The 27,301-nt window shown below is 50.4% G+C and overlaps 1 protein-coding gene across 5 annotated transcripts in view; it reads right to left on the reverse strand.

Moving 5' to 3' along the window:
- Positions 1 to 27,301, reverse strand: part of ANKRD11 (ankyrin repeat domain containing 11) — a 153,246-nt gene that overhangs the window by 16,552 nt on the left and 109,393 nt on the right. For 4 of the 5 annotated variants that reach the window (XM_061370344.1, XM_061370343.1, XM_061370346.1 and 1 more), the window contains 6 exons: positions 26,334 to 26,478; positions 18,264 to 18,402; positions 4,438 to 4,608; positions 3,148 to 3,351; positions 1,199 to 1,341; positions 514 to 661 (listed from right to left, as the gene is read on the reverse strand). In XM_061370344.1, the coding sequence (XP_061226328.1) occupies positions 514 to 661; positions 1,199 to 1,341; positions 3,148 to 3,351; positions 4,438 to 4,608; positions 18,264 to 18,402; positions 26,334 to 26,420 (892 nt within the window). In that variant the 5' untranslated portion in view covers positions 26,421 to 26,478. Of the gene's footprint in view, positions 1 to 513; positions 662 to 1,198; positions 1,342 to 3,147; positions 3,352 to 4,437; positions 4,609 to 4,904; positions 5,038 to 18,263; positions 18,403 to 26,333; positions 26,479 to 27,301 lie in introns of those variants that run through there. The other variant, XM_061370347.1, reaches the window with a different exon arrangement.

Below are 27,301 nucleotides of genomic sequence, written 5' to 3' on the forward strand. Positions count from 1 at the left end.
GTTAGGGTGGTGAGGCACTGGAATGGGTTGCCCGGGGAAGCTGTGAATGCTCCATCCCTGGCAGTGTTCAAGGCCAGGTTGGACAGAGACTTGGGTGAGATGGTTTAGTGTGGGGTGTCCCCGCCCATGGCAGGGGCGTTGGAACTGGATGATCTTAAGGTCCTTTCCAACCCTAACTATTCTATGATTCTATGATTCTATGACTAGTTCCCATATTGTAAAGGTAAGACATCCATTTACCTGCAATTGGCTTCCAATCCTACATCTCGATTGCACCAGGCAAGTCATCTCAACGTAGGCTTCCAGGGCAAACAGCTAGAGCTCCCGGAGCTAAAGCGGGTGGTTATGTTGTCTGAATTTGGGTTACAGCTACAGATGGACTCCTGACCGTGGCAGCAGCTTGCAGGTATTCTGACATGAGTCTAACTTCACTGTCCTCTTAACGTCTCTGTATTAACAGACAGCTGCAGGCCACAACCATCACTCCTATGTTCACATAAAAGTCAATCTCACCTGTCGAGCTCTCTTCGCTAGAGGGGTATGTGGTCTTTCCCAAGAGCAGATTCACCATGGTGGGAGAATTGGCTACTTTTAAAGGTGTCTCGCCCTTCCTGTTGCTTTGATGAGGATTCCCTCCATAATGTAACAACAATTTCACCACCTGAAAACAGAAATTGAGACTTGAAGTCACTCATGACATTTTGATTCCAGGCTTTTCGTACAACTTTCATACAGAACTAAAAGGGGGATGTCCTCAAGCAGTCTGTTGTCAGAACATGCCCTATGGTACAAATAGTCTTCAATAACTAAGACAAAAAACAGCAACATGAACCAACTTGAGAGGAAAGAAGGGAAAAGAACCAGATATTTTATCCCCTAAAAGAGAGGAACAGCAAAAGTAAAACACAAAACCAGCACCAGGGCAGGGAAATTCCTGCCCACTCTATCAGCAGCAAATGATAATAAAATCACAGAATCCTAGAATGGTTTAGGTTGGAAGTGACCTTAGAGATCACCTAGTTCCAACTCCCCTTTCACAGACAAGGACATCTCCCACTAGACCAGGTTGTTCAAAAAACAGTCCAACTGGCCTTGAACACTTAAACGGAATCTCTGATTTTGCACAGTCGGCTGCTTAAGGCATGAATTAGAAAAAAAGTCATTAAAAACAGAGCTATGGAGTCCAGCAAAAACCAACCTTGAAGTGCCCGTTGTTGGCTGCATCGTGCAGTGGGGTGTCATCATCCAACCCCTTTGTGTTGACTTCAGCGCCTGCAGCAAGCAACTGCTTTGCAACATCATAGTAACCCCGGTTGCAAGCCTCGTGCAATGCTGTCCAGCCTGCAAGCAAAGGGACACTCAGAACATGGACATCACCTTCATGGAGAAAGTTAGGGATGGTGAAAATCTCACGCTGTGGGTGTGAATGTGTCAAGGGGTCTGTTCCTCTGATGGCCAATGTGATGGGCTTGTTTGCCCGGCTCCCCATGGCACAGCAGGAAGAAACCTGCAGCTCTGCCTTTGTTATTCCAGCCAGGTGGTAGCTGAATCAATCCTGCTTTTCCCTCTGGTCATGCAATGTCCTACACACATCTAGATAGTTAGATCATCTATCAGAACGGACACAGCCCTGGGAAATGAAAAGGCAAAGTTTTAAGTAGGAAATAAGGAGAATTGCTGATGCTGGGTGAAAGCCATCATCAAGGCCTCAAATCCTTTCCCCTTCCAGCTCCTTCATAAGGGCAAAACACTGCTGCCCATATCAGGATGAGCCCTGAGCTACAGACATGGCTCCCTTACACAGATCTCACTGATATTTTCTGTGTACTCTCCAAAGCAAGCAGCCACTGCAGCTGCAAAACAGGCCCCCGGCTCAGCAAGAAACCAAACAGCATGCCTCCACAGTAACAGTGGCTCAGGTTCTCAAACAAACCTCCGAGAAACAAGGAATGAAATATTTTATCACGTTCAAACAGACTGTTTTTAAGCAGAAATTGTTTTGAAGTTTCCCAGCAAATGTGCTTGGCTCCTTCGGTATTTTGCTGATAGCATCGTGGGAGCTCGTTCTGTTAACTTCACTTGGAGCATTAAGAAGGAGCACCTGTGACCAGAATTAATCACAACTGATACTTCAGCCTAGCACTGGTATTAATCATACAGGCAGAGGAACACGCAGAACTATTTATAGCTCAAAAATCGTGCAAAGAGAACAGCAAAGAGCAAACTGAAGCTCTGCGATGTGCTGAAGAAGGGCTAATTCAGCCCCATCACTGGCACGGGTGTGCACCAACAGCACTGCTCACTACCTCACGGCTGCCTTCTCACCACAGGACTCAGGGCTGTTCCCATCCCAGACTCCCTTCCCCATTCCCACCACCAGAAGCAGGAGCTTGGTGGCCCCACTGAGGAGGAGAAGAAGGTGGTGAGGCTCCTGAGCTGAGCGTCAGGATGGTCAATGTCTCCTCTAACTCAGACACTGGGCTGGTGCAGCTGGGAGCTCGACCCCAATGTTTGGTACTTAAAAACAACCCCAAAAAGCTGTAGGCATCAGCCAGTCAACCCTGGAGCAATGACTTTACAAACCCACTCTTGTCAGTATTTTTGGGCACATGATTTCTTATATTTTAAGTAAAAAAAAGAGCTAAACCAGCCCACTTCCCTTTGTGAATTCCCCTCCAGACTTGCAAGGATACACCCTCTTGGAAGGACACAAGAAAATGGAGAAGAGGGTCCTTGTCACAGTATAGCAGTGTGTAGCTGCAGCAGTCCCAGGAATGGCCATGGATCTAGCCCAGCCCAGCATCACTGCCCTGAGCAGGACAACGTTCAGAGCAATAGCATAGCCTGGGAATTCAGCTCCCAAATTCCAACAAGGGAACTGATGCCTTTCAGGGATTTATTATTTTGACAAACTTGACGTAGGGTTTTGTTGTTTTATTTTTAGAGGATAGCAAGATATTTTTTCCTCCCCAAAAGACAAACAATTTTTGGTTAAGCCCTCATTTACAGGTCACAAACCCACATTATAAAGAAACTGCTTTCTCTAGTGGGACCCATTCTTACAGGCAGAACATTGAACCAGGTTGGGAAAAGGTTCAGCTGCCAGTGCTGAAGGGCTCCCCACAGTACTACCAGCAGGCTGGTTACCTGCGAAGTCTTTCACATTGACATCTGCACCCTCGATTATGAGCTCCTTGATGCGCCGGGCATCTCCTCGGATGGCAGCTCGATGCAGCCGAGTCTCTCCTCGCTCATTTCTCTTATTTACTTTATCTTTGGTTTTGGAGGCAGAGTTAGGAGTTCCCTTCTGACAAACTGTAGACTGAGAGGGATGCTTTGGTGTTGTGTCAACTGTATGGAGAGAAGAAACTAGAGTAAAGAACCGCAATTCAAAGGAAGCCTAAAAATCCCTTAGAGGGAGCTCTTGCAACGCGTTTCACCTAAAACGCTCACCATAAGGCATTTGAGAGGCAACTGCACCTCTGAACTCGCTGTGAAGACAGAGGAAAGCCTGTGTATGCATAATGCAGATATTAATTGCAGGCTGCCAAAGCTCACTGGAGAGAACTGCAGTCCTTGCAAAGACTGTAGGCAATCCCAGGATTTGGAAGCAGATAATGCAGCTCCTTACCCTAAAACCCCATTTCCTAAGGGAAGCTGCCTTTAATACATGAGGTCTGACAGCTCTGGGAGGAGACTGCACATTTCCTGAGAGAACATCTGAATGCTCTGAAGACTATGCAGCTTTTCTGCTTCCCCTTTTCCTCACCCCAAACAACAGCAACATAAGCAGCTAGATCCATGTTAAGAAGAAACAAAATACGTGGCTAGAGCTGCAACATCTGTGTGTAGGGTGCAGATGTGCTCATACAGACAGCACAGTGCCTCTAAAAACCCTGGGGGGTCATGTATGCAGCAGATAAAAACGACTAAAATACAAAATCCATGGTAAACACGTTCCAGATGCTCCACATCTCACGTTACAGTTGCAGTGGTTACACATCCTATCCCTCTCCGCAGGAAGAGACCTTAAAAAAACCCACAGAGGAAGATATTCTAACATTATTCACAATGTTCCTTTACTGAGTTAGCCCCAGAGCCAGTGGAAAACGTGAAGCTCTAGCACGAAGGAGCTCCCGTGGAACCGAAGCTGCAATAAAGCAGCCAGGGCAGGCTTAGTGGTGGCCTGGATTTGGCCCACGGGACGTCTGCTACTGCCTTATGCTGGAAGAAGCAAGGGCAGCAGCAGCCACATGTGAGCCTATGGCAGTGCCTGCAGCAGGAGCAGGTGTCCTGCTGCACCGCTCCTGCATCTCACCTGCGGCACTGTGAGCAGGGAGACCTCATGGAGCATCCTCAGGGATGAGCTGCCAGGGGGGTGCAGCTCACCCCTGATCCCTTCAACCACACTGCGCAAACCCACCCTCTGGACCTTACCTGGGCTGTTTGCAGACTCTTCTGCTGTCATCTGCATAAGGAGAGCAACTTGCTGGCGCTCGGACAGTGGATATCCTGCCCGGATCCCCGAAAGGCCCATTCCGAAGAGCAAGCCAGGCTTTCTGGTGGCAGGTTCCTTTTTAATCCTCTTCCGCTCAGGACCCTGCTTTTCTGTGGAGACACAGAAACACAAGCTGTGAATGATGCTGGAACTCAAAGCCATGTTTGCTTCTGAGCGGTGCTAACAGCTCTTCAATTCATTTCTGTATCTCACAAATGGAAAACCCTGTGGTGGAGGATGCATCCCTGCAGTGGAAGCACCAGCACCCAGGGCAGCTGGACACACATTGCTCCTGCTGCCCACCAGCTCTTCTGACAGTGTCTCCCAGTACAGGCTTCTACCAGTTCTCCCCCCACCACCAAAGAATAGTACAAGAGGGAGAAAGCAGGTCCTTTGTGGTCTGTACCTTCCATCTTGCTTCTAGAAGCCTCCATTTCATGCCATGGTGCTTTGAGGAGCGTACGCAGCCTTACACCACCACAGCATGGACTGAACTGAAGGCACCTAAAAGCATTGACAAAAAGCGCTAACAAGACACAGGCTGACAGCTTGGAAACGTTACCATCTCATCCCTTCATTATCATTAAATGGGCGCACTGCCCCTGGGAGCACCAGGCTGGTCCTCTCCTCCCTGTAGTGCAGAGCACACACCTGCAGGTCAGGCAGATGACTTCTTAGCCATATATATTCTTGCATCCCTCTTAAGAAAATCCCAAACTGGAGGGCAGGACGACACTCCTGTGCCTGGCTTGTCATCCCTCAGATCCCAGCCTGACCCTCAGTCTCCTAAATCACCCAGCTACAAAGGCAGCTCCCACCGATGGGCTGTGCGTCGCCTCCTCTGAAGTTGGAATTTGTTGCTGGAATGCCATATGCACAGGGATGAGACAAACCATAGCTTCACCCTGCACCTCCAGCCTTGCTCACAGGGAGCCACGCAGCAGCAGCCTGCTGCAAGCTCGTGAGAAGTGGACCCTGCACTGTGCAACTTGATGCATCAATCCCTGTGCCCAGCTCAGACATCCAACCTCTGTGAGAAGCCTGGTACTAATACAGCCTTGTCTTAAGTATTCTGTCTTCTTTGTGCAAGTATTGATCCCTTTCCCATTCAAGGAGTCAGCAGCCCTCACTCTGTGCTTCCGGTTTGTTTGCTTGCTTTGTTGATGCTGTCTGGTGAAAGCACAAGTTCTGCTGCATCCTCCTCTCTGGCGGGTCCACAGAGCCACAGCCATGCCAGAGCCATAGAATCACCACCCTCACAGGGAAGAGCTTCTGCCTAAGAGCTCATCCCAGTCTCCCCTCGGGCAGGTTCAAGCCATTCCCCTTGGCCTGTCCCTACAGGCCCTTGTCCAATGCCCCTCTCCAGGCTTCTTGTGAGTGCAGCTGAAGGGATGCATTCAGCAAATGAAGTTTCAAGGCGCCACTTCAAGAAAGAAAAATTAAGTTTTCTTTCAAGAAGCCAACCAAGCAAGAGACAGAATTATCCGCAGAGCAGCACGGCAATTCCTTGTCAGCAGCCAAGCTGCATGCCTCCTACTAGGCAACTGTCCTAAACCCACAAAGAAGCATAAGGAAGATACAGTGCACGCAAGTGGAAAATCCAACTTTGATCACGTCTATTTCTGAGCACTGATACAGTTTGTTTAGAGCCAGCTGATTGTAGGGCTGGTACCAATATTCTGAGCAGCCACAGCTACAGAAGTTACCAAACCCAGGTGAGTGGCAGCTTGTCCTCACATCACACACTCAAACACCAGTTTGAGTCAAGGCTGGCTGGATGCTGCTCAAGAAACCTGAGCCGTAAAACACCTCACTGCATCCTTGATGTAATGAAGACTGCAGAGACAAACTGTTCAACCCTACTAAACAGGGACTCTGTTCTCCAACTGACCACCCGTGCTTTTCAACAGAACAAATCCTGCCTGTCACTTTGAAGCACAAAGTAAACATCTTTTTACTGAAAATGAGTTTTGCACAGCCACCAGCCACTGACTCACAGCGTCACAGACTGGTTTGTGTTGGAAGGGACTTTAAAGCTCATCCACTTCCAACCCCTGCCATGGGCAGGGACCCCTTCCACTGGAGCAGCTTGCTCCAAGCCCCTGTGTCCAACCTGGCCTTGAGCACTGCCAGGGATGGGGCAGCCACAGCTTCTCTGGGCACCCTGTGCCAGTGCCTCAGCACCCTCACAGGGAAGGAACCTTTACTGTCAGCCCCAGCAGGGACAGGTACTTGCCAGAATGCTGCCAGGAGACAGAGGCATCGAGAAGTTATTATCACAGCAAGCCTGCAAGTACCTGCTCTCCTCAAAGAGGAGCACTGTGACCTGGAGCACTTTCACATGGGCTGATTACACTGCTGATATGGTACAACGAGTCTTCCAGCGAGGCAGGATAGGCATGGGATCTCTTCTACTCCAATGTCAGACTCTAAACACACTGATTAAGATATTCTGAAAACCCTAGAAAGCATTAGAGGGATAATACACATAGGTCTGTGAACAAGCAAATGTCTGATAACGCTCCTCAAGGAACTGGGCTTTGACTCCCAGCAGCCAGGGAGAGGAAACCCCACCATGTAACCACCCAGCGCCCTGAAACTGGTAGTCAAATGTATGTGGGGTGATGCAGACCTCCAAGAAGATATGCAGTGGATCACATAGATGCGAGCTTTATGGACTAGCTGTATCCAGTCTCTTCCCTACCACGAGCCCTGTGCCAAGGCAGGGTCTGGCAGCCTGGGAAAGTCAAATCCTGCACACTCCAGCCCAGCTCTGCTTATCTGGTTGTATTTGTTCTTTTGAGACACCCACTGCGGTCTCTGGCACATGGCCACCAGCAGGACAGTGCCTGCTTTGCCTCCACACAAAGTCCAGCAGGTCAGGAGAAACTGTGACGGATGGGTTTGAACTCAGTGGACTTTGCACTGAAGCACAGGTTTCCTCATTCAAACTGCCAATGGAGTAAAAGTCTCTGGCATTCGAGGGCAGCAATGTGTGGGGCCATCTCCACTGCTCCAGCTTGACTCATGCCACTTGCATCTCCCGCACTCCCTTGGCCACCATTTAGCAGGCAGATCCAAAACGCTTTACCCTGCCCCAGGCACCAAAGTGCCACACTCTGCTGCCCTCCCACTGCAAAGATCTGGCCCAGAGCAGATAATTTCCACTGCCCCCTGCACCTGGGATCCTGTACATTTAAGAAATGGTAACTCCGTACCAGGCAATTTCTCTAACCAGACAGCACAGGTCACCCTTCTTCAAGCAGAAGCCCTGGAAACACATCTGTGCACTGAATGAGAATCCTGGTCTGCTTCTCCAAAGCCACATTTCGGTCACCCTGGCAGCTATAACAGAGCTATAAGATGAAATCAGATCACAGCAAAGTGGATAGTTTTTAAATGGTTTAAAACAAAATCAAAGTCGATGTGCTTATGGTAAGAAAACAACTGACCCCAGGAAGTTCCAGGCGCTGAGCAGCCAGTCGAGCCAGGCATACCCACCTGAACACAGGGATACCTCATCTGCACAGGCTGCTCATTGCAAGGCTCCAGAGCTCCTGCTTGTTAAATGCTGCTCAGCCAGGCCCAGCTTATCCACACACCTCAGTTCAGCTCAACAAGCAGCTCCTGGTCGCATCCTGCCTTGTCACAGAGCACAAGGATGCTCAAGAGGGGGTCACACCTTGGCCGGTGCCACCTTTGAAGTAAGGGCAATGCACAAGGGTTGTACATGGTAGAGAGAGGGCTGCTCTGTGTGTGTGGAGGGAGCCACAGCTAGAATGGGAATGTTTTCATTTTACTATTACTGGGCTGCTGCAGGCTGTCAGCATGAGCCTGTGATTTGCAAGAATTGATTACTGAGTTCACTTGAAACCCCCTTAAACTTCTATCAATCCTGCAGTTGCAGAAAGTCCTCCTCCACAGAACATTTAACATTAAAAACCAGGTGATCAACAAGATATAAATAAATGGGAAGCGACCAGCTCCCCCTGGCTATGGTGAGGCAGCCAAGGACTCGGGATTGTGTGTGTTTCCCTGTGCGAAGGCGGCATCACCCGGCGCTGCACAGGATCACATCTAGTCCTGCGTGACCACGGTGCTTCACACCTCAGTGTCTCCCCCTGCCCAGCAGGAGAGGGATTCCTCCCTCTGGTTCTGGGGCTGCAAACGTGTTTTATTTCAGTTCAGAAGACTTCACTCAGAATCTGATTTTCAGCAGATTTTAAAGGGCACCTGCAGAAAGGTCTCTGCTCAACGCTTCAGGTGCCACTGGCTCCTGCGAGCTGCTCCTTCTCCTCTGTTAAATGCTTCTAAGACCTTGCAGCAACGGGGAGCAAATTAACAGGAATGCTCACAATACGTACAAAAATACATCAGCAATCAGGAATAAAGGTTATTTTACACTGAAACCCCTTCAGCAAGCTGTATGCGTGCCAGTCCTTGTGTGTAAGCACAAAAACCAGAGGCACAAGCGGGTGTGCAAACAAGGAATTATCTCAGTACCCATCTCCAGAGATGGTGACTGGACCAGGCACACTGATCCCAATGGGAAGGAAGATGACAGCAGCCCAGCGATGCCCTGTGCACCTCCACTCAGCTGTTTTTAAAGTAGCTCTTTTGCTGCTTGCTTCAGCCCTCTGCAAACCTCCAGAGCAAAGCCTCAGCTTGGCGCTGCGGTGGTTTAATTTGGGGATCCTGCTTGGCTCTTCCCTCACGCTGACGCTGGCAGGAACCGCATGCACAGGCTTAAAGGGGAAAAAAGCAGGATCTGAGCAGAGCTGCTGCTCCTTCCTTTCATCACACTAAACCCAGGAGGCTTGTGAAAGGCAGGACAGCAGCAGGTTCACAGGACAAAGAGGTTTGAGCATTAGCCCTGCAGGTGGTTCTTGTGCCCAAATTAGAGTGCAGGTCATGCAAGGCTCGTGCTGCTGCAATGGGTACTAAATCCAGAGCTGCTGGAAGCCCAGCAGCAGCTCTGCAGAGGTCCCAGGGCACAGAGGCACTCAGGGCTGTTGGGCTGGCTCTAGCAGGCCCAAGCCAAAATGAGAGAGAGGAGAGAGGCGGGGAAGGACAGGGAAAAGGGTGGGGATGGAAAATCTGCCTCGAACAGGCACTGTGAGATGCTGGCAGGCTGTGGGGACAGGAGCTCCAGCCCTGAGCTGTGGCTGAGCTGCTCGGCTCCTCGCTCCCCACGAGCACATCGTACCCTGTAATGCAAAAAGCATCTGTTTAAGCTGTTCCAACATGACAACGCACGCATGTAAGGTGGTACCCTGAGGAAAAATACCGTTTCCAAACCAGCCAGCTCACGCTGAACATCTCAACGTCGCACAGAGAAGCTGGCTGTTGGCTTGCCGGTGAGTGGGGATTTAAAACAGTTTATTTGCCGAGCAAGCACACAAACAAAAGATCAATGAGAATAAATTAGACCAGCACAGACAGCAACAGAGACTGCATTGCACCCCCGAGAGACTGCACAAGCCTCTGTTTTCCCCATCCCCAGCCTAGCATGCGTAAGAGTGACTCATTTTTACTGCAGAAGTTGTAGGGCATAAACCGTTTCGGAGCATGTCAGCTCAAACCAGGAGAAAAGCAGGTTTAACCTGAGCACAGCCAGCCTGGAGCTTGCAGGAGGGCATCTGCAGACATGGACCAATGCGTGCTGAACAAGGCTGATCATGAGCCAAAAGGTTTGTAGCACACGATACAACCACGTCAAGAGGCTCTGCAGGCTTCCCCAGGATTTAAGGACAAGCATGGTGCTGAGTGGAAGGCTTCAGCACTGCAGGAACATGGCAGTGGTGTGAAACAGGAGCAGTGGAAACAGCACAATGGCACGGGCAGATAAACAAGAGGACAGCAGTGGAGAGCAGGACAAAAGCAAGGCAGTGAGTGAGAAGGGGGACATGGAGACCACCAAAAAGCAGAGGAAGGCAGCACTGGGGCTAGAGAGCTGCACCCGAGGACCAGGGGAGGCTCTGCACCAGGAGGGCACGGACATGCTGCAGAGCCTGCAATACACACAGGCTGGGGGGCACAGATGGGAGATGATGTCTGGGCTCATCAGCCAAGTGAAAGCAGGTGCCAGAAAGGAAACCAAAAAGGAAAATGAGAGGAAAAGCTATAGCAGGGTCTGCTTCCACAGAACGGCAAGGAAGGCACCTGAGCCTCTCCTATACAGCAGTGAGCTGCTTTCTAATTTGAAGGATGGAGAGGGACCAGAGCCAGAGCCTGATCCTGCACAGCTAAGCTGAAAGGATGGTGAAGACATCGGTTCCAACACTCAGAAAGGGAGGAGAGGTGTCAGCAAGGGCAACAAGTCCATTTATAACCACATCAGGTCACTGTGTGTGGGACTGAGCCCCATCAACCTGGGGACAGACAATCCACAGGCTGGACCCCAGTGTTTGCAGTACCTTTAAAAGCATCATTCTGGTAGAGAGGTTCAGTGCTGTGTGATCAAAGTACAGGCATTCTCCCTACATTTGCAGGACAGACAATACCATCTATGCATGTGAACATGTAAATGTATCTTCTCACCAGAGCAGCCACTGGCTAACAAACTGCTGCAAGAGGAATCAAGGGGCTTATACCACACACAAATCTCCATGTTAAACATGAGTAATTCTGAGACCCCAGTTTTCAGGTCCAAACCTTTTCATTCCCCACAGAACAGAGGGAGATGAAGGAGGGCAGATGGGGATGAAGGCTCCTGACATTCCTCCCCTCCTGGGAGCCGGGGGCAGGACACTCTGCAGACAGAGCTGATAAAAGCTCTTGTATGAAGCAAAAAGCCATCATTGATAGATTTTTGGTTCACAGAGACACAGCACACTGCAACCTCTCACTCTGCATGTTAAGGAGGTGACGAAGGGGGGAGGAGGGAGATTTATGGCAGCTCCCATCATAAAACGACCTGCTTTTTCCACACAGCACTTCCCAGATGGCTGATGCACACGGGGAGTTTCTAAGGGTGATCTGAAGGCTGGTGTTTGCCAGTCTATCCACACTGTACTGGCATTATGGAGCCCAGCTAGAAACGGAGAAGCTCTGACATTCACTCTCTCCCTGGTTGCTAGGTGAGAACAGTTTCTTGACTATTTTAGTAAAAGGACTGAAATTATACAACCAAAGAAAGACCCAATGCAGCAGAGCCCATTAGAGCCCTCCAGCTGCACACAGCCGAGCGCAGCCAGCGACGGAAAACGCGCACAAATAAGAGTTTTGGAGGCAGATGCATTTTTTAATAAGCCAGCAATTTGCTTCTCACGGATTCCCTCGCCAGCCTCCCAACTTGTGACTAACGAGCCCGTTCTCATGCAGGGGCACTCAAGCCCCTCTCAGGCATTAGGCAACCCAAGAGCCAGCTCTGGGAGAGGACCAGGGTTTGGGTCATCTGATTCATCAGGCATTTTCTAACCTAGCAATTAGCATCACGTAACGCACTCAGGGGATTAGCATGAAGGAGGCCAGCTTCTGTTGACCATCCTCACGCTAACCCTGGTCCCCTGGCAGTATACAAGCCCTTGGGATCAGCCCTGGGCAGTCCTCTACAGCCACGGAAAGGCGTGAATGCACTTACCAGCTCACAGGGCTGGCTGGGGTTTTGTCTCTCCCTTCTACCCTCAAAAGCAAAACCACTCCGTGCCAAAGTGCAGCCTCAAGGCAAGCGCTCAGGTGCTCTGCGGAGGGGCAGGGGCATCTGTGGGGTCTATGGCTGCTTGCTAAAGAAATATATCATTAGATGGGGGGGACTGCCACACAAACCTCACAAACCTGCTGTCTGGCTGGTAATGGACCTCAGGGTAGGAGCAAGGAAGCTGCCAGGACATCTCAGGTCATAGGGGAGCTGGATGGATGGACATGGCTGGGGTGTCACCAACACCTCCCAAAACACCAGCACTGTTATGGGTAGCTGGAAGGAGTAGCAAGACAGAGCAAGGGGTTGGGGGAGGCAGGAGGACTGGGGACATGAAGTAGTTCCACCAAGTAGTTACACCTAACTTTATTATGCAAGAACTCAGAAGCACAGTATTTCTTTTATTTCCTTCATCAAAGCAAGAGGCAGAAACAGCTTGAGGAGCTGCAGGCCTCTCAGGCCATGTTTTCCATTCCCCCCCATCTAGTGTAGCCACCTCTCCCTGCCTCCCCAGGCTGAGATGACCATCAAATGCCACGAGACCACAACAGATGCAGATGACGCTGCTGTTATTTCGGTCGGCACGGGAAGCTGCCGCTCTCCATCTCCAGAGCAGGAGGCTCCTCCTGCTCTGTGCCCTGCACCACGGCGGGTCCCCCACCTCCGCCGGCCCCAGCACGGCGTCAGCATCGCTGCCAACACAGCCTGCGTGACATTTGGTTCAACTCAAACAATTAGGGCAACAACAACATCAAGTGATGCTGAGAAATCCCATGACCTGAAGCCACAATGCTGCTAAACCACACACTGATCATCCTCCCTTCCTGGTCAGGGACTGAAGCAGCAATTCTCAGGTGGCACAGGGAGAACCAGGCTCCTGCTTGGCCATGAGCCGCTGCTGGGCTGATGAAGGAAGGAGCAGCCCAACATTACTGCAGGACCTGAGGGCTCCAGCTTTCAGGTTATCACCCATGGGATTTAAAGGGCATTTAACGCACCGCAGATTCCCATCTGTAGCACTTTCAAAACCCCTCCTGTCTCCCCCCTGTTCCCTCCTCAAGGGACTTCAGGTTGCAAAACACTCAGAGACATTGAAGTCTCCATGACAAAACACTTCAAAATAAGGATTTCTCTTGTGTTTGGTGAACTTCATACAAGTGAAGTGTTTTTGGTTGTGAACCAGGCAAGGGCTGGGTACCCCATCTGCTGCTCTCACTGACCAATAGCAGCAGACACTTCACTAGCTCTGCATGGCCACAGCTGTGAGAAGGAGCACAGGATGGCTCCAGGGCCCCACATTTATTTAAGCCTGCATGCTATTTGGCAATGGCAGGATTTGTACATGACCTGGACTAAACTAAGCTTCTCTTTTACATGCACTGATTTGTCACCAAGCCCACACAAAACCAATCCTCGAGATTTCACTCAAGCCTGAGGAGGAGCAGGAGTAGAACCTGAAGAGCTGGAGGCACAAAAAATACAGCAGCTACCCTGCAAGCGGAAAATAAACTCCAGTGTATTCCTCACTTCTCCCAAGTGAATCCTGAGAGGAGACAGACCTTCTGCACCCAAGGGGGTAACAGGCACCAAGCTGGTTCACTGCTGGGGACCTGCAGTTGTGACTGAGCCTTGCTCAGACCTTTCCAGCTCTCAGAGGCCAAAATTAACTCGCAATGCTCAGAGACTTGTATTAAGTCCTAACTCTCCCCGGTGATGATGATGATGACTAAAGGTCTGGAAACTAGAGCTCAACGTCGAGCCAAGGGACTCAGGTGGCAGCCAGCTAAAGAAACTGCAGGACGAGTGGGTATCATTACACTCCAAGACTGTGCATTTCACAGCTGACCTTCAAGCAGGATTACCTGACCGGGTGTACATGACACGGACCAGTCAGAAACCTGCTCATGTGAAGCTGTGGGGCTGCAGGGAGGTGGGGAGCGCCTGGCCCCACGCCGCAGTCTGGTGCCGTTGAGTCAGCCCTGTGAGTCAGCCGTGGCTCAGCACTGCTGGCACCAGTGCCCCAGGAGCATAGAGGAGGAGCATCTCTGTGCCAGCCACCCCAGCACACCTCTCCTGCACTTCCCTGCATGTGTATTCCCAGCAGCATGGTCCCCTTCTCCCTGCTGTGGCCTGCAGGATGCTCCTTGACATCACCACGAGATGCCTAACCTGCTTTCATCGCGGGACGCAAGCGAGGAGCTGCACCAAGCCTCAGAAGCTGCTGAAATTGCTGGGAAAAAAGCTGGATGTACTCGTTTGGAAGCTGCCAGGCAGCACGTAGGCTCTCAGCAACGTCTGGAGATGTGGGGAGATGCCACACGAGTGAGAGGAGAAGGAAGGAGGAGAAGTCTCAGGCAGAGAGATGCTGCTCCCACAGTACTGGATCTGTAACACGCATGGTCTGCAGGCTCACAGCTTTGTGCCTATTTTTTCTCCTAAAGACAGTTTATTCTGTTAACTTTAAGGAACCTAAAGCCAGAATTGTTGCTCTAGAAACCATTCCGAAAGGGACAACTTTAAAAGCTTTAGCACTGAACCTACTGCACCCAAACCACTCCCTTTAAATCAGTGCTGGGCTCCTCGAGCCCATCTCCCATAAGGGAACAAACCCTGAGCGGTGCTGGGAGCTGGCTCAGCATCAGGGTGCAGTGAAGGCACGCTGGCTGGGGGCAGGCTGCTGCAAGCAACACCAGATCAAGAATGAAATCGCTTACCTGCTTGCTTTCTGAACACCTCAGCATCTGCCAACAGCACATGCTCCTCAGCCAGCTCTACGAGTGGGCTGCAAGAGCAGCACTGAAGGAAGGAGGGCAGGTTGAGCTGCCCCACTGCAGCATGAGCTAAGGGTGAAGGGCTGGGACAAACCTCTGCCCTCACTCACCTCTACCTGGGTGCAGCTGGAAAAGCCACCCCAGTGATGGGAGGCACCAGTGCTCAGGGTAAGCACTATGAGCACACAAGAGATGGAGGTTAATGTTTGCAACCTGATGGCAAGGGGACAGTGCCACCATTGCACCAAGGTGGCAAACACAGGCCGTGAGGCATGTGGGCTCATCCCGGCTACCCCAGCACAGGCTGCAACACCACACCAGGCCAGGGTGGGCTTTGCTGTCCTTCCACAGCAAGGCAAACCCAGGACAGATGCTTTCTTGCACCACACAGAGTGCACGCACGTCAAAGCTGAGCCAGAGCTATTCAGGGACAGAAAAACAGGCAACAGATAGGCTGTGCTAAGGAAAATGAGTCACTGCAACAAACCAGGATGAGGATTCACTATTGTTTAAACATTTGAAGAGGGGGAAAAAATAGCCCACTACAGGCAAGAAGAGCACTCTCCTAGTTCTCAGCTCCCACATCTTCACAGCTGAGTTCCACTTGGCTGCGGAATACCCCAGCATAACTACCCTTACACACACAACAGCCTGTGTACAGCAGCTTAACTGCGTTACATAAATCATCTAAGGTCAACCCCGCAACTGGAACACCGATGTTGCAATCCTGCTTCTCCCAAGAGACGAAATCAAAGTTGAGGAAGAGATCAGGAAAAAGCAGCCTCCCCATGCTCATGTTCTGCCCATGGGAGGAGCAGGGGATGCAGGGTGGGTTTGCTGCAGCCCCTTTGCCTGAGACAAAAGCCCGTCCTCTGACAGCCATGCATGCTTAAGCAGGAGTGTGCAGTGTCAGACCCATGTTGTTACATGAGCACACCGATGCCATGGGCATGGGGCAGCCCTCTCCACTGCAAACATGCCTCTACCTGCTCAATGAAAGCTGTCCTTGGGCCAGGACAAGGAACACAGGGCCCTGAAGCACCCCACGGTTGCAGTGGGGCGGTGGAAGAGGACAGCAAGGTGCCAGTAAGACGTTTCCCATCTCAAGCATCTGATTCTTGGAGTAAAAGACCTCAGAGAAGAGGAACAGGCTCCTGCCAAGCCTCAGCCTGACTGCGAGTTTATCTGCAGCTCCCTGCTGCTATCTCCTCCCCAGTGGCTGAGTCACTTCCTCTCCTCAGTCTCCACCAAACAGGTTGCTAGAGCCTCGCCCACACCTTCCCAGCATCTGTGGAGCCCAGTTTGTCTTTAAATGTGTCTTTGAGCACCATGACCACCTCCGACTGTCCTGTGTGCAGGAGGGAGCTGCGCTGCTGCCCCTCAGCTCGGCTCTGATGCTCGCGTACCCGCTTCCCCAGGAAGGACGAGCTCTGAAGAGGAAGACAAGACCGAAGAGATAAGAGTCCCACTCCTGCTGAAAGCAAGGTCCGATGCAAAGAGGTGTATCATGGGCTGTGGTGATGCTCCTCTGCACCCTGCAGCAGCCACAGCCTGTCCCCAGTTTCCTCCTCTGCTCCCCTACCCTCCTGCTCTCCTTTTAATTTCGTTTCCTTCTCGCTGCTGCCAGCACAAAGATTTCCAACGTCTCTGCAGCCAGAGCCCAGAGCCCTCTTAACTGCTGGGAGTCATGGAAAGCACACTGGTGGAGCCCTACCATGATATTTTAGCTGTCACGAGGGTCAGACAAGCCCTCAACCGAGTTCGGGCAACCAAGTATTGAACATGGCAGAAACAGCCTTGACAAAGCAGAAGCTATGGTTCCAGCTAATCAGTTTTGCCTTGCCCCAGCCATCCTCCCTCCAAAGGTGAAAGCCCTTGACATATTCAAGTGAGACACTAGAGCACGACGAATGTGCTTGGGAACACAGGGCTCTGAAGAGCACCACGATGATTGGAGAGCAAGTAGGGATCACCCATGTCACGCTGTAACCTTCTCTGCTGCCCAAGGGCAGGGGCCACCCTTCCTCCCACCACTGCAAACCCAAATTGATTCATTCTCCAACGCTCTCCCATCCACATGCCCCAAATGCAAACCCAACACTTCATCCCTGCCAAGGCCCATTGGTACGAGCTGTCCTCTAACGAAATGAATTCATGTTTTGAGACTTCCTCTCCCACAGGGAGCTCTGCAACTGTGAAAATTACCATTTGGCACATGGAAACCCACAGAAAAGCTGGGCCAGCCTCGGGACACTGTGCTCTAACTGCTGTGGTGGCTCTGACCTGTTAAGATCTGCCCTCCTGACTTGTGAACCAGAGGAGCCTGGCCAACAGCTCCAGCAGGCTGACATAGCACAGGCTCATAGCCCATTTGGTATCACTGCACAGTTACTGAGCCTTACCTGACCAGAAGTATTTCCAAATGCAGATTTCCCAGAAACTTCCAGAGAGAACCTATGCCAATCTCTGTCCATAAAGCCACAGCTAAACTCCTTTCAACCAAACAGCGTTCATCTGCTTCATGTCTAAGCTTTGCTACAGCTCTTCCCAACTGCTTACCAATCACACAGCCCGGTCAACATCTGTGTAGATACACAGGGCCATGGTGGACAAGAGCCATGTGTGCCAGCCACTTTTCTTCCATGACGTGTGACCTGCCTGACCATGACACAGCCAGGCTGAAACACCCATAGCAGTACCAGTGCTTCCCAGAAACAAGGCATGTGTTGAGGATGCAGTCATGCTGCATCCACCAAAGCAACCTTGGCAGTGGGTTGAACGGGGTCAGACAGGTGACCTTAATGACCTTAGGATCCCAAGGACCACTTGTACCAATGCCAAAGAGCCAATCCGACCACTCCAACAGGCCCAGACGGCCACACCACTGCAGTCACATCTACAGCTCACCATTACAGCCTCCAGACAGATTTACACATGTTTGACAATGCCTCTGCACACACCAACTGGAAATAATTGTTCAGTTTAAAGCCTCAAAACAACAAAACATGTCTGGAGAGGACAGAAATGTATTTACACAGACATACACACATACCTCAGGTTTATCTGAGGCAGATGCATGCAAGTTCATGTTTTTACTACTTGTTTTTCTTTTAAAGAGTACTCATGTTTATCCTCTGATTTATCCACTTCATTCTCACTAGCAGGCCCAGCACTGTTCCTTACCTTGTCTAAGCTACAGTTCTTGAACTGGACTACTTAGAAACAGAATGGACCCCTAGCCAAAAGAAGTGCCTCCCCACAAAGCAATCTCTTGCTCCAGTTAAACACTGGATACCGTATGTTCCCCCCAGTCCAAATATACACATTTTGAGGGTGGACTATGTAATTTCTGTACCTGTGTCTGAGTCTTTTTGATCTCCATTTGTTCCAACAGTGAAAGGCAACTTCCGTTTGGTCGTTCGCTCCTTCACCTCTTTGCCGCCATCACTCCGGTCCAACTTCGGAGTCTTGGTTAGAGAAACTTTATCTTTATCCTACAAAAAGAAGGGACCGGATTAGCAAGAGCTTTCCCCAGACTGTGTTCACCTAAAAACCCCAATGTCCTACACCAGCCTCACACAGCACTTGTCTTTCCCTTTTCACCTTGGGTTTCCAGCATCTGGGCTTAGCATCCTGCTAAAAGCAGCATCCACCAAGCTAAGAACCCCACCAGAGAAGAGCAAAGTCAAACAAGGTTGCTGCATGGTGCCAAAACTGCAAACAGTTTATGTGAAAACAGACCAGATGCTTGTGTGTGAAGCTGCGAGCACAGGGGGAAGGCAGGCTGGGGTGTGGGAACCCAAGGATTCCCAACACAACCACCCCCATCACTTGGGAAGGGTTTCCTGATCCCCAGCACACAGAGCATGTCTGTGGGATGCACAAAAAACCAGCACTAAAGCCCTTGGTTCCAAGTGGAGAGCTGATGGCTTCTCCTTGGGACCTGAGGTATTTCTAGCACAAGAACAGGAGGCCATTACTACTTGAGCTTACATGGTAACACATCATTCCAGGGGATATTCTGGCATATGGTAACTCTGTGAACATCACTGACTGTCACAGGACCAGCACTGCAGCCAAATGCACTGCACAGACAGGGTAATGATTTCATATCAGTACAGAATCCCAGACTGGTTTGGGTTGGAAGGGACCTTAAAGCTCCTCCAGTTCCAACCCCAGCCACGGGCAGGGACCCCTTCCACTGGAGCAGCTTGCTCCAAGCCCCTGTGTCCAACCTGGCCTTGAGCACTGCCAGGGATGGGGCAGCCACAGCTTCTCTGGGCACCCTCACAGGGAAGAGCTTCTGCCTAAGAGCTCAGCTCAGTCTCCCCTCTGGCAGGTTCAAGCCATTCCCCTTGGCCTGTCCCTACAGGCCCTTGTCCCAAGCCCCTCTCCAGGTTTCCTGCAGCCCCTTTAGGCACTGGAGCTGCTCTAAGCTCCCCCCAGAGCCTTCATATGAGAAGTGGTATTATTTTAATCAAGTGCTTCTGGACTGTGCCACTGCTCTAACAACAAGGCCAGAACAAGCAGCTTTGTGACAGATCTGATTTCAATAACCCAGCAAAACCTGGACCCTGAGCTCTAGCTATGAAGTTAAATTAAAGACTTTCGAGTCAAGACCATCGCTGGAAACTCAGACAAGCAAATCTAACAGAAATTCCCTTGTTGAGAGCAGCCCGGTCACGCTGTCTGCATCAGGCTCAGCACCCTGGCAGGTGCCTTCTGTGCCAGCAGTCACAAGACTGCAGCGTCACAGTGTACACTGCTCCTTCCTCTTCCCAAGTTTCTGTCTGGCAACCAGACTTCACCCCCACATTAGAGAGGAACCCTCTACCGGGACAGAGAGGTTTCGCCTGCACCCTCCTCGCGATGGGCAGTGTGACAGCCCCACGTCTGCACACCCAGCACTCGGCCCTTTGCAACAGTCAGGGCTAAGAAAATGGGATGGGGAATCCCTTTTTTGGTAAAGAAAGCGAAACAAACCTGTCTGACAGGGGCTGGTGGGAGCCAAGGCACGTTTAGAGCCCAAGAAGGGCAGCCCTGCTCCAGAGCAGCCCTTCCTCAGCACAGGAGGCAGCAGAGCAATGGGAGAGTCAGCACAGCCAAAATAAACACTCCAGCGTTTCACTTAAACACTCTGGATTTAAATGCTTTTGTCTTGTTTTTTTTTTTTCTGATGTGAACAGAAATAAGTTTGCCATAACAAATAATGCTGTTCCTATTGCCAGCTGCAATTTGGAGCAGCTGAGAGGTAGGATGCAGGCCAGGGAGCACGGATCACCTCCCAGGTCCATCTGGTTGCAAGCAGGGATGTGGGCCTGTCCTTTCCCTCCCCAGTTTAATGCAAGCTCCAACAGTAACACTACACTTGAACCCCACTAACACTGCATCAGTGCTGAGGCCATGCTGATGCAGGGTAAAGCATCATCGACTGCTGAGATGTGGTCCCAGCACACTTCAAGACAACAATCAGCCCCACAATTTTTACCCTTAAAAATCAGAGCCTCAGACACGAGCATGAAACCAGAGACTGCTATGTGCATACCTCTTCCTCTGCTGCCTGTGCCTAAGGGTACACCTGCAACCGAGCTGCTCCACTTTCACAGAGCCACGGGATCAAGAGGGACTTCATCCTGCTCTGGAAGTGCATTTGCACCTTTCAAAGCCATGTCCTGCAGCTCACATTCGCCAGCACCGAGTGGTGGCAATCCTTGGTAAGAGACAATCCCAAAAGACTCTAAGGTGGATCAGTCAAAGCTGACTGCTTCAAAAGTGACACGTCCCTCCACTCATGGGCTGTACTGCAGTTTCCTCACTCTCACCCTTGGAGCAGGCTGCTCCACATGGTATTTCAGTAGCAGGATACTCCTTGCCTGCTCTTGCAGCAGTCAGGCAGGACGTGGCTGAGCCCCTGCACCCTGCAGTGGGATTTCCTACACTCCCACCACTTCTTCCAGACACCAGTTTCATGTTGAGAGCTTCAACAAGAGGTTCATTGTGCTCCATGCAAAAAAAAAAAACAACATGATTTTTTCATCATTTGTTACCTTAAAATACATTTCAACTGGAGCAAACCCATCATATAATGTCCTATGCCTTTTTTGCTGTCGAAGAAGCCCCGCAAGCATCCCAGCTCCGGGCATCAGTTGGCAATGCTCCTGTGCTCCTGCACCCCACTTCAAAGCAAAGATGATGGGTGACAGCTTGTTTCAAACGTACCTTCTCTAAAATTCCCTTAATCTTAGGATTTGGCTGTGTGGTGTGAAAGCCTGAACCTGCAGGCACAAGGGGCTGCATGTGCAAGCCAGGTTTGCCTCCTGCTGCATTAACGCCAGGTGGGATCTCAGCATTCCAGAATAAAGAAAAGAGCAGGACAGGTAAAAATGCAACTTACTGTACAAAATTACTGCAGTGTTGTCAAAAGCTCTGAGTTGGGGGAGAGAAAAAGTAGAAGAATTAGGTAAAAACCCTTCCCAGACCAGACACTGAGCCCAGCATGGAAGTGGGAATGGCTGCGTAGATCCCAGCGTCGGGCACGCTCAGGCAATGCTCTGTTTGCATTCACCCTAATGCTTAGAGCTGCTAATCCAGTAAGTTCAGCACAATTAAATACCAAGGAACGAAGGAAGCGGCGGCAGTCCCGGCACCGCTTTGAAGATTAATTTGTACAGTAGCAGAAGGATAACCTTTTATACTAATTGGAGCAAGGAAGATCCAAACTTTGCTCCTCCATGGAAAGCAGCGACCTGCTGAAGACGCCTGGAGCTGTTGGTGAAACCACCACAGAGATATTAAGGCAGCTTGGAGAGTCATATTCTTGACAGCAACATGTGTTTGCGTTGTCTTCATTTAAGTTTTACTTCCCTAATTATTTCCAACTTTGTAATGAAGACTGTCATCCTTTTCTCGAGTAAAAGCTGGTTTCAGTTTTAGGTCTCCTCATGTTTGAAGTAAGCTCAAACTCATCAGAATCAGATTTCACAAAAGGAATAAATCCGAATTAAATGATACTGCAGAGAAACTTGGGTCAGCATCTGTGCGTGAGACAGGCTTGGGTCTTTTAAAGGCTGGGACAACTCTTGCCGAGGGTAAGAGGGACTTTGGTGAACGTGGGTGCTATTGAGAGCTCAGCAACAGAACCAAGTTCCCATTTGTGGGTGTTAATAAAAGCTGCTTTGGCAAAGGAGAGAGCAAACCATGACTGCAGGAAAAAGTCCCCTGCTGTCACATTATGTTCTTAGTAAGGTTTACTATGGGAAGAAATCAAACCGATAACAAACTGGACCCCACCAGATGCCTGATGCGAGGTGCTGTGATGACACTGACTTCTCTTTACAACAGACATCTCTAATCAGCAAGAGAGAGACCCTGATATCAATCTTCTTGTGTCACTTATGACATACATGAATAAAACCCGCTTTCCAGCCTCACAAAGAACTCCGTCTAGACCGGGTTACTGCCCCAGTGCTGGTCTGCAGGGCAAACCCAAACATGTTGTTCTTTCTGAAGCAAAACTGTACACTTAAACCCATGCAAAGAAATCTGTACCTCCAGTGGGAAGCTGAGCGAGTCCTTAGCTTGCTTTACAGGGCAGACCATGCATCTGCAGCCTGCTCCTCCCCTCCATCCACCCATGCCCACACACAAGCCATGAACCCCCTGCCTATGACCGAGGGCTGTGCCAGAGCAGTGCCTACACTTCAACACTGAAAAAAACCTGACTCACATCCCAGCTGCTTATGCAAAGACTTGTATCACCGGTGCTGGAAATCCCCAAAGTCTTTTGTTCTCCAAAATGAGTTGAAAGTATTTCAGTTTGCAATGCCAGTAAAAAGCAAGCAGCAATGCACAAAACTAGCACCGGGAGCTTGGGAGGAGAAGCCCAGAAGGACCACGGGCTCCAATGCCTGTACCCCTGGGTGATGCTCCATGCCAAGCTGGCACACCAAACTCTTGCTGTGAGCAAAACAACCCACAACCCTGCTGCAAAAAGCAAATGCAAGAGCGAGAGTTTCCCTGCACTAATACAGGCAGTATTGACTAGGCTCTGCCATGGGGGCAGAGAAGGGGCAGGCCCTCAGTCTGCAGTACGAAAGGGGTTGGGCACTGTTTTATCCAGGGAGCATGGTGGACATGATAGGAACCAAACCCCATCTTTGCCTAAATCTGGGTCCTTTCTAGCCTTTCCAAAACCAGGGTACAACACATAGATATGCACACAAACTTTCAAGAAGGCTGAATTCATGTCATTATCAATGCTGAAATGAAACATTTGAAGCTGAGAGACAGCTGGAGCCGAAGCCCCATTCCTGCATGCCTCAGGTGCTAAGGTTGGTAAGAAACACTATTCAAAAGGACTATGGGCTGCTTATCTTCATGGAAAGGTTGGGTCTGAAGTCACCGAGGGCTTTGCATGTTCTATGCCCTGGGTGGGGGCTCTGTGCTGGACACACAGCCCAGCACCCATTTGGACAGTACAGGAAGGCCCTACCAGTCAGACAAGTTTCAAGAAGAATAGAGCAATAACAACTGTGTTCCCTTTTCCGAAACTGGGAGAAGAGGGAGGAGAAAGAGCAAAAGCTGTTTCTTAACCTCTGCAAGCTCCTACAAGCAGAACCCAGGGTCAAGCACCATTCTGCTCAGCGTTCAGTTCAACCACTGCAGCAAAAACGCAATTCGGATGATGCAAGCGGGAGCATCTCCCCATAAAGAGACAAATCCTCCACCACAGCCCCTGCGCACGCCGTGTAACCACGCAGTGAGCGGTCCCAGGCACATCAGGAAATGGTTTTGACAACTGATATAATTCTTGCTGCGGTGCTCTGCTCTGCCTAACTCATGAGTAATCTGCTCCCGGTATGGGGATCTGTGGATCTACACCAGAAAGGAGAATTATTCATATATGGCATGCATATTTCTACAAAACCCTTCAGTCTGAACTCAACCCGAGTGGAGCGCCCGCCCCGGGCAGGCTCTGTGCAGCCATATAAGGCTGGCAAGGGCCCGGCCAGCCACCCCACTGCCGCTGCTAACCGCAGGAGAAACAGCTCCTTGCTCAATAGCAGCAAAGCAGACACAGCATCTAACACTGTCACCATGGAGGGCAACAGAGACATGGTCTTCAAACCACTTTGCTCTGATGGCTGCGTTGGCACAAGCGATATCGCACTACTTAATGCATCCCTCCTACAGAAGGGCAAAAGTAGAGAGGAAGGAGGAGTTCTCTCTTGTGATTAGCTCTACAACCGAAAGGCAACAGCTCACATCCTCGCCCACAATGCACAAACCCTCCCGGAGAGCCTGGCTTTAGTGTGTTCAAGAGCAGAACTCTCATGTTTCCCGCAGCACTCAGCACACTGCAGCACCTGGACTGCTTAGCATCCTGTGCTGCTGCTTGCCTTCAGTGCTCAGCCTCAGAGCTCAAACATGTAAAGCCTGTGTGATGCTAAAACGACTGTTGGTATTAAGGTCACACTGAAAGGAAACCACACAAGTGGCACTGCAGCTACTGCTGTGCCATGCTCTATCTGTGCACCATGGGTCCCTTCGTACAGCACGGCTCCAGCTCTGCCGCAGCCACTCTGCCTTCCCTAGCGAGCCTCCACCTGCAAGCATATGCCAAGTCCCAGGCTCAGGCCTTTGGAAGTGTTGACAGAGGCAAGATAGATTAAAAGCAGCGGCTGGCTTGACAGGCAGGTACAACAGCTCTGGAAGGAGGAGATCTAATGACCGCATGCTTTTACCCTGAGTCACTGCTCCAGCTCACACTTCAGAGTCAACCAGAAACAGGGCAATTTGCTGCACCATGTCCTTCAGCCACTTAGGCTGGATCTCAGCTCAGTCCCCAAAGGACAAGGGCGTGTGAGTTTCTCCTCCACTGAGAAGACCAGAATGAAGAGAGCAGAAAGGCTCTTCCCTGTCCTTACTCAATACCACTGGGTGCAGGTCTGCACTGATGCCTCTGAGTGGGAAGCATAAAATTATTTGTGTCCTACTTATTTAGCCAGCAGGAGACAACTCCAGCTCCCGGCGTCCCCAGCGCCTCTCAACAAACCTGCTCTGTAAATAACATGCAGCCTTTAAGCTGCTGTGAGTGGATGAAATAAAATGGGAGCTGATTCATATTATAACTCAACCTCTCCCTGCCGAAGCACCTGCACTAACATAAAGCTTCTTACCCAGCATAGTTAAAACCCTGTATTTACATATCCTGCACTGCTGGGCTGGCCTCATTTGCCAGGGTAAATGCAAGTATCTCCCCGACACAACAGGGCAGCTGCTTCATCTCCAGCATCCCCGCTCCCAGTTTCTGCCCAGCTCCTGGAAGCCCCACGCTGTGCCACAGTGAAGTGCATGTGCCAAGAGCAGGAGCGTTGCCTCCCAGACTGGACCTGTGCATGCACCATGATGCAGAAAGGGGAATAGATGATACCAGCACGCTCAATAACCATATTTCTGCCTGGGATTTTCCCTCTGGTTGTCATTTTTCCTCATGTTGTCAGTAAGATGACCTCGATCAACAGCAGTTACTATCAAAAACACTGGTGGGATTGCAGGGAACATTGCAGAGCAAGAGACACAGCACCACTGGTGCTTGCAACCCTCAAATTCAGCTCCCAGTGCTGGGAAGAAACTCCTGAGGGAATGCTGAGAAACCGGAGCAAGATGAAGGGAAGTGGATGATGATTGCTTCCTGAGCAGAATACAGTGGATGTAGGGTTTAATTTTTATTTAAAGGTAGCATTTGTACACAGCAACTATTTACTGGAAACTACCTCTCCTGAGAAGGATGAAAAAAAGCTGAATGAGAGGAGGCAGAGTTAAAGCCTGGAGCAAAGCAAAAATCTGGGAATGAAGAGAAGTATGAACTTACGTGTCTTTAAACTCAGACTTCACCTCAGCAACCTCACCTCAAGCCCTGTCAAAACCTGAACACCTCAAAGAAAACTCCAGAAGCAGTAATTTCATCAGAGCAGCTCACACTGAGTCTCTGGTCAGGCCATGCTCAGAGCCTAGACTCTGGGTGAAGCAAGATCAAGAGAGTCTGACACAGACCTGGCACTTACAGCCACAGGAGGAGAAACTCCTCCCTTGCACACACACACCTGGGCCATCACTGCATTACTTGGTCCTTCCACAGTTCAGTGTAGAGAGCCTTAAAAATGTACAGTGCTTGCAGAAAAGGCTCTTCCAAAGCGTCTCCCCACTGCTAGTCCGAGTTAGGTCTTTGTGGCCACAGCACTTCCCAGGAAGTGTGGAACAAACCAAGAAACAAAGTGGATCCCATCAGCTGGTCCAATACCAGACGTAGATTTGATTCATGATAACAGCCCAAAGCAGCCTCCTGCCACACGAAATACTGTGATGGCTTGAAGGCATCAGGGACAGCATCCATAAAGGAAGGTGAATGAACCAAACACGGTACCTTTTTCCCCGTTTGTTTCTCCACCATGTCGTTGCTGAGAGAGAAGTCTTCTGGCTGTGGTGTTTTAGAACACCCACCCTTGGGCATCGTTCTGCCTTCCTTACTTGATCTTCATTTATGCTGCCATTGCTTCATCATCAACCGTCTGTTTGGAGAGAGGAAAAGAGAAGTTAGGCAATCAAAAGGATCTTTAACTTGGGGAAAAAAAGGCAAGACACTTCCCATGGGGATACACAGCACCCCCAAACTCTTCAAAGGCAATACTGGGAGGGCTTGGTACCTCCAAATGCAAGGCACCACAGATCAGCTGGCTTCTGCACCTTCTGAATGAGAAGCAAGCTGGGACCTGCAGCAGCAAACATGACTTGTTTCATGAGCAAGGGACAGCCTAAAATGGATCGTGCCCAAACAGAGAGCAACATCCCTCCTGTTCTTCACCTCCAGCATCACTCCAAGCCCACATAAAGCTGCTTGCAGCTACAGCTCCATCCAGAGTGTAGCAATGTGGGGATGGATCCCCAGGGATGCGCCTGGGGCAAGAACAGCTCTGCTGCCCCAGCCAGTCACACTGAATTCCCAGACACTCACAGGATCAGCACACATATCACTAAATTACAAAACCCACTTATAAAACACACTTTTTGAACGTGTCAGCATCATGAGATGAGACCAGAAAGCGCCCAGGGGTCCCAGTGTCTCCGGAGCTGTTTGTCCTGGGCTCCTCACCCCAATACCTTGGGCTAGGTAGAGACAATTTGGAGAATAACAAAGCGCTCCCTGCTCCTGCCATGTGTTGCCTGGTTACAGAGCTGGAAAGACAACTGATATCTGAAATACAGCAAAGCACAAGCTGCAACAGGGATCAGAAATACCAGCTGAAACCAAGGTAGGTCTCTTCAGATGAACAAAAATATCTCCTCTCCCGAGACCAGAGGCTAAAAAGCATCTGTGCAACAGGACGTCTCTGA

Source organism: Neopsephotus bourkii, unplaced genomic scaffold (genome assembly GCF_033783945.1).
Source record: "Neopsephotus bourkii isolate Nb327-2 ecotype Australia unplaced genomic scaffold, CSIRO-AGI_Nbou_v1 NB_1541, whole genome shotgun sequence".
In the NCBI taxonomy this organism is placed as follows: domain Eukaryota; kingdom Metazoa; phylum Chordata; class Aves; order Psittaciformes; family Psittacidae; genus Neopsephotus; species Neopsephotus bourkii.